Source organism: Carlito syrichta, unplaced genomic scaffold (assembly GCF_000164805.1).
Source record: "Carlito syrichta isolate Samal-C Ts95f unplaced genomic scaffold, Tarsius_syrichta-2.0.1 Scaffold285049, whole genome shotgun sequence".
In the NCBI taxonomy this organism is placed as follows: Eukaryota; Metazoa; Chordata; class Mammalia; order Primates; family Tarsiidae; genus Carlito; species Carlito syrichta.
In genome coordinates, this window is record NW_007229145.1 from 4457 (window position 1) to 11403 (window position 6947).

The following is a 6947-nucleotide window of genomic DNA, read 5'->3' on the forward strand; positions in this document are numbered from 1 at the left end:
GCCCCCCCCCGCCCCCCTCGCTTGTTCCCCGGAGAAGCTTCCTGACAAGCCTCCTCAGACATGATTGGTTTTCACCTCTCCTCACCCCAGCCCCTCTCCGTAGCGCCCCTTTTGCAAAGGAAGACGAGGAACTGTTGGAACTTGCTTTTTTTAGCATGGCAGCTTCCTTCTCGCTGGAGCTTTTTTTGCAAAAGAGAAGCCATTCCTCTCTCTGCCACCCACCCCCCTCCCCCCCATTCCTCAAATTTTTGCTTTGGTTTCCTTGTGTATTTATTTATTTGTTAGAAATAACCGCCGTCCGTTTTTCTGCCATACTCAGTGCCCTCTCGGCTTTGTTTCCTTCCAGGGTGGCTTTGCAAAGTGTTATGAGATGACAGATTTGACAAATAACAAAGTCTACGCTGCAAAAATCATCCCTCACAGCAGAGTAGCTAAACCTCATCAAAGGGAAAAGGTGTGTATGACTGTTGAGTAAAGTATTTTCTTTGTGTGCAGGAATGGCCCTTCCCTGTTAGGAAAATGTCTTCAGCGTGTGTAAGACTGGCTTTTCGGAGGTGATGGGAGGCTAATAAGCCGAATCTTGCTTTTTCTTTTAGATTGACAAAGAAATAGAGCTTCACAGAATTCTTCATCATAAGCATGTAGTGCAATTTTATCACTACTTTGAGGACAAAGAAAACATTTACATTCTCTTGGAATACTGCAGTAGAAGGGTAAGGGTCAACTCCTGTTTGAGAACATTACTTCCCCCATACTAATGTGGTATTCAGATAGCATTTATCTGGGGTATTAGCTGTGGCAGTAGGCATTATACTGCATTATTAGCCTTCGTCTCTCATCCTGCAAAAGGAAACCACTGACTTTCATAACTTTGTTTGACAGATTCTCTTTTTTCCTTCTCCTCTTCCTAGTCGATGGCTCATATCTTGAAAGCAAGAAAGGTGTTGACAGAACCAGAAGTTCGATACTACCTCAGGCAGATTGTGTCTGGACTCAAGTACCTTCATGAACAAGAAATCTTGCATAGAGATCTCAAACTAGGTGAGTCCTCGATGCCAGATGCTGAGGATAGAGAGGAGTGTTCTTTTCTTCTTTCTCTCCCTTTTAACATGTTAATATTCTTAATTAGGATCTAGCCTATGTGCAATTTTGCTTTTGAATGTGTGACTTTAATATAACAACTGACTGCCTGTCTCCAAAAAGAATGTGAGTGTACTTGGTTAGACCACCTTTTCAAAGGGATTCATATTTTGTTTTATCATCTAGGGAACTTTTTTATTAATGAAGCCATGGAACTAAAAGTCGGGGACTTTGGTTTGGCAGCCAGACTGGAACCCTTGGAACACAGAAGGAGGTAAGAGTCAGAAAGATGCATCCTGTTAGGGTTTGGTGGGGAGCAAATATGCTTTATTATTTTGCAGTTAACGTTTCAGAGGTCAGTTGACACTAAAATCTATAAATTGCAAGAATATTATTTTAAAGAAACACTTATTAAGTGCCCACTATGGATCAGATAGAGTACCATATTCTTCTAAATTGATTATTAAAGCAGTCAAAGAAGCCTTATCTTTGGCTGAAATATATTTTAAAAATGCCATGATGTCCCTGGTCTCAATTGGTTAAAAATAGTCATGTAGACTAAAATACTGTAACGCATTTAAAAGAAAGAGAAAATACCAAAGATACTTGGTCAAATGACAATTGTTCTAATTCCCAAGTCAAATGTCTACAAATAAAAATTCAATATAGTACTTATAAGATTTTATTTCCCATCTAGTCACATCCAAAGAACTGAGTTTAAACAGTGGAATTGTTCCTAGCAAGATCTTTGATATTGTGTCTTTCCAGAACAATATGTGGTACCCCAAATTATCTCTCTCCTGAAGTCCTCAACAAACAAGGACATGGCTGTGAATCAGACATTTGGGCCTTAGGCTGTGTCATGTAAGTAAATGTTCCAGAATGACCAAAAAGCAAATTTGGATCTAGATTTGAACACAAAAAGCGTTACTTTTTGGTCATTGCTAAAGATACGTTTCTTTGCACACAGGTATACAATGTTACTTGGAAGGCCCCCATTTGAAACTACAAATCTCAAAGAAACTTACAGGTGCATAAGAGAAGCAAGGTATACAATGCCATCTTCATTGCTGGCACCTGCCAAGCACTTAATAGCCAGCATGTTGTCCAAAAACCCAGAAGATCGTCCCAGTTTGGATGACATCATTCGTCATGAATTTTTTTTGCAGGTTGGCGTACTGTCTTATATCTTTTATTACATGTTACTACATGTTATCCCAATTACCTGGCAGGTTACTGAAGGCCTTTTCTAATATTCCACAGGGCTTCACTCCAGACAGACTTTCTTCTAGCTGTTGTCATACAGTTCCAGATTTCCACTTATCAAGCCCAGCTAAGAATTTCTTTAAGAAAGCAGCTGCTGCTCTTTTTGGTGGCAAAAAAGACAAAGCAAGATATATTGACACTCACAGTAAGTTACAAGACTTCTTGCCCTTTTCTGTACCCAATATTGTGTTTAAGTTTAATAAGTTAGTTAAAAGAGACTTTATATTAGCATAACTTAACCAGATTTGCATACTATTGGACTTTGACATTTATAGCATAATAAATCCATACCTCGAATTGTGATTAATAGCTTTTTGTTTCGTAAACATTTAAGTGTGCTTCTTGAGTCATTGTAGCTGATGGCAATAGTAAAATTGTTTTTACCTTGGATGCCGATAAGCTGATTAATAATGCAAAAGTGGAAAACATGGTTAGTTCTTCTCCTACCTTGTTGAGACTAATGCTTGTAATTCTTTTCCTTGATCTACAGATAGAGTTTCTAAAGAAGATGAAGACATTTACAAGCTTAGGCATGATTTGAAAAAGACGTCAATAACTCAGCAGCCCAGCAAACACAGGACAGATGAGGTGTGTTGGGAAAGAATAAAGTAGATATAAACACTTTATATCATTTCCATTCTTTGTAATTAGCACTTGGACTATGATTTTCATGGTTCAGGAATGTTGTATGTACTTGAAGCCATTCTTCTAACCCTTTGAAGGGAAAGATACGGTCTTTTAGTTTTACCATGCATGCGGTTGAGTTGGTGTGATATCTTTTATCTGGCTTGTGTCTATTGCTTTTGGATAGGCTTTCCCAGCAATTGCCTCAACTGCATCTTAACTTGAAATTCTCAACCTCAGATGAATTTAGATGTTTAACTCATAGCGTGACTCTTCTCTCTCCTAAGGAGCTCCAGCCACCTGCCACTACAGTTGCCAAATCTGGAACACCCGCGGTAGAAAACAAGCAGCAGATTGGGGATGCTATCCGGATGATAGTCAGAGGGACTCTTGGCAGCTGCAGCAGTAGCAGTGAGTGTAAGTGGTTGTCAGTCATTTTAAATAATGAAACTATAAATGCCAGTTACTTTACTTCAATTACTAAATACTAAGTAATTGAAGTCCATTTATTTTATAGTTTAATTTAGCATAGAAGCAAGAGTAGGGAAATGGAAAAAGATAAGGACTAATCCTTTGTCTTTAGAATGAGCAGAGGGAAACACAGCATCTACCAAAGCCGGAGGCTTATTGCTAAATATTTTATAAGTCACATTGCTGTTTGACTTTTCAGGCCTTGAAGACAGTACTATGGGAAGTGTTGCAGACACCGTGGCAAGAGTTCTTCGAGGATGTCTGGAAAACATGCCAGAAGCTGACAGCATCCCCAAAGAGCAGCTCAGCGCGTCCTTTCAGTGGGTCACCAAATGGGTCGATTACTCCAACAAATATGGCTTTGGGTACCAACTCTCAGACCACACCGTCGGTGTCCTTTTCAACAATGGTGCTCACATGAGCCTCCTTCCAGACAAAAAGTAAGTGTATCCATTGAATGAAATTCTGTCAGTTCTCTAGTCTGGCACTAAAGAAATAGAAATCTCAAGACAGTGACTAACTCCTCCTTTTTTTTCTTCTTCTTCTTCTCTCCCTATCATTCCTGTTTTTTAGAACAGTTCATTATTACGCAGAGCTTGGCCAATGCTCTGTTTTCCCGGCAACAGATGCCCCTGAGCAATTCATTAGTCAAGTTACAGTGCTGAAATACTTTTCTCACTACATGGAGGAGAACCTCATGGATGTAAGTAGTGTGGCTTTAGAGCACTCATATTTGTAGTTCACAGACCACAGTATTTGCCTCACTTTGAAGCTTGTTAGAAGTGCAGATTCTCATGTCATACCCTAGGTCTATTTAATCAGAATCTCTGGGAGGTAGAGCCTGGGACTTCTAGGCCTTTCTGCTGCTTAAAGTTTGAGAGGCATTTGCTTAGAAGAATAGAGTACATATTGCAAAATCTTTATATGCACTAACTCATTCTCCTAATCTCTTCCAGGGTGGTGATCTGCCTAGTGTCACTGATGTTCGAAGACCTCGACTCTATCTCCTTCAGTGGCTAAAATCTGATAAGGCCCTAATGATGCTCTTTAATGATGGCACCTTTCAGGTACATGAACTCTTCAGGAAAATGCCTATTCAGGTCCTAAAAAAATGGCTTTTGCTTAGCCAGTTTAGTGAATGACTGAACTTTTCTGATTTTTTAATGTGTAGAGAGATCTAATATTTATGTTTGTTTCTTAAGGTGAATTTCTACCATGATCACACAAAAATAATAATCTGTAGCCAAAATGAAGAATACCTTCTCACTTACATCAATGAGGACAGAATATCTACAACTTTCAGACTGACGACTCTGCTGATGTCTGGCTGTTCATTAGAATTGAAGCATCGAATGGAATATGCCCTGAACATGCTCTTACAGAGATGTAACTAAAAGACATTTCAAGTGGACCCTATGGGACTCCTCTTTTCCACTGTGAGATCTACAGGGAAGCCAGTAGAATGATCTAGAGCATGTTGAAGAAGATGGACAGGTGGTGGTACGAAAACAATTCCTCTGTGGCCTGCTGGACTGGGTGGAACCAGAGCAGGCTGAGGCATACAGTTCTTGACTTTGGACAATCCAAGAGTGAACCAGAATGCAGTTTTCCTTGAGATACCTGTTTTAAAAGGTTTTCAGACAACTTTGCAGAAAGATGCATTGACTCTTAACTTCTCTCTGTTGAGAGCATTTCAGCCAGAGGACTTGGAACTGTGAATATACTTCCTGAAGGGGAGGGAGAAGGGAGGAAGCTCCCATGTTGTTAAAGGCTGTAATCAGAGCAGCTTGTGGCTGCTTAACTGTGAACTATGGCCATATATAATTTTTTTTTTTTTTTGGTTAATTTTTGAAGACACTTGTGGCTGGAAAAGTGCATTCCTTGTTAATAAACTTTTTATTTATTACAGCCCAAAGAGCAGTATTTATTATCAAAATGTCTTTTTTTTATGTTGACCATTTTAGACTGTTGGCAATAAAGTGTATGAAAATGTAGAAATAGTCTCCTGTCTTGAGTTCAATGCATTATGACATCATGGCATTCTTCGATTATGGATTCTTGGCACTGTGTGGCTTGACATTGAGTATAGACACATACTAGAAAGTTAGATCTTTAATTTTCTAATTGCTGTTTCTAGGAAGTCAGTCTTTAATATTCGAACTGCAATCAAACTTTCTGGTTGAACCTAGCTTGAGAACACCACTCTTGTTAAAAACACATCACAAGCCTCCTACAAAATCCAAAACCCATTTCTCTCTCTTCAAAGCCTGTTCAGCTTGGAACTGAAAGCCAGAGTAAACAGACCTTTGTCATTAAGTGTCAATAGGTACAGGAAGTTTATCTTCACATGGGCAAAACTCCGAATTAGAATGCATGCACCACCTAAACATATTACTCAGCTTAAACCTGCCTAAACACTTCCAGTGCCTCTGGCAATGCTAGCACATAATTCCAGGGTGGGAAATACTTTGTAAATAAGTCATTTTATTTTCCTTCTGGTGGTTGAGTGGTATGGGAACCAAGCTATGGTTTGGGACCAATGTCTAAATTACTAAGTTATCCAAAAGATAAATCTGAGGCTTTTCTTTCTCAGTGGGATTTACTCTTTGACAAGTGTAAAGAAAAAGCTGCTTATCCTGTTATTCTGAACTTGCAGTGATCTGCATAAGAAGCAAATGTTTTGTTCTAGTGTAATCCCACTTTAAGGAAAATGTAAGTGATTCTGTGAAAAGAATCACTTTGGTGTGTGAAGGCTGTGTTTTCATTGTCATCCTGTACAGTGTAGTAAAGGGATGGTAGTTGTACTTTTACATTTTTCTAAAATTGTTGCAAACTCCACCTGGTATACTATATAAATAAAAGCCAAACCTGAAGAATGTGTTATGGGTATTTCACAAGTCTTAGATGAACTCTGCTGCCTGGTGTTCTCTGGTCAGGCAGACAAATTTAGCCTTTGTTACATGACATCCATATGTTAATAACTGAAGAAAACTGAATAGTTAACAGCTAGGTGTGCAAAAGTAGAATCTAATTTTATTTTTATGAGCCGAGTAGAAAGAAAAGAGTTTGCAAATAATGAAAAAATCAATCATTTTGAGTTTCACAGTGTAAGACTAGAATACTTCATGGTTTCAGAATACATACTTACCTGTTGTTTTATGTTCTGAGTGTCTGCCATGAGCCAGATCCAGGGTCTGGCATTGGAAATGTAGAGTGAACCCAAGCCTCTCCCTGCCCTCAAGGAAGTCACAGTGGAGTGGAGGAGACAGTGCGTTTGCCTATTAGTCTGATAAGTGCTGTGATTTTATGATAAAGGTATGTACTGGGTATTGTGGGAACTGACAACAGGAATCATGAGGAAGAGGCCCCAGACGTGGGGTGGACTCAGAAGAGATTCCAGAGGAGGTGAGTATTTTTAATGGGCTTTGAAAGATGAGTTGGGGGTTAAACAGAGGTGAGATAGGGGATAGTGTTATAAGCAGTGGAAATAGCTTGTACAAAAGCCT

At 39.2% G+C, this 6947-nt stretch overlaps 1 protein-coding gene across 1 annotated transcript in view; it reads left to right on the forward strand.

The window, feature by feature from the left end:
* The window catches only part of PLK2 (polo like kinase 2), a 6368-nt gene extending 929 nt beyond the window's left edge, over positions 1-5439 (forward strand). Inside the window, exons 2-14 of the mRNA XM_008052629.1 lie at positions 155-454; positions 597-713; positions 912-1041; positions 1267-1354; positions 1849-1944; positions 2051-2249; positions 2344-2491; positions 2837-2934; positions 3258-3387; positions 3641-3881; positions 4015-4144; positions 4398-4508; positions 4644-5439. Of these exons, the coding sequence (XP_008050820.1) occupies positions 155-454; positions 597-713; positions 912-1041; positions 1267-1354; positions 1849-1944; positions 2051-2249; positions 2344-2491; positions 2837-2934; positions 3258-3387; positions 3641-3881; positions 4015-4144; positions 4398-4508; positions 4644-4835 (1980 nt within the window). The 3' untranslated portion in view covers positions 4836-5439. The remainder of the gene's footprint in view (positions 1-154; positions 455-596; positions 714-911; positions 1042-1266; positions 1355-1848; positions 1945-2050; positions 2250-2343; positions 2492-2836; positions 2935-3257; positions 3388-3640; positions 3882-4014; positions 4145-4397; positions 4509-4643) is intronic.
* Positions 5440-6947: the final 1508 nt, after the last annotated feature.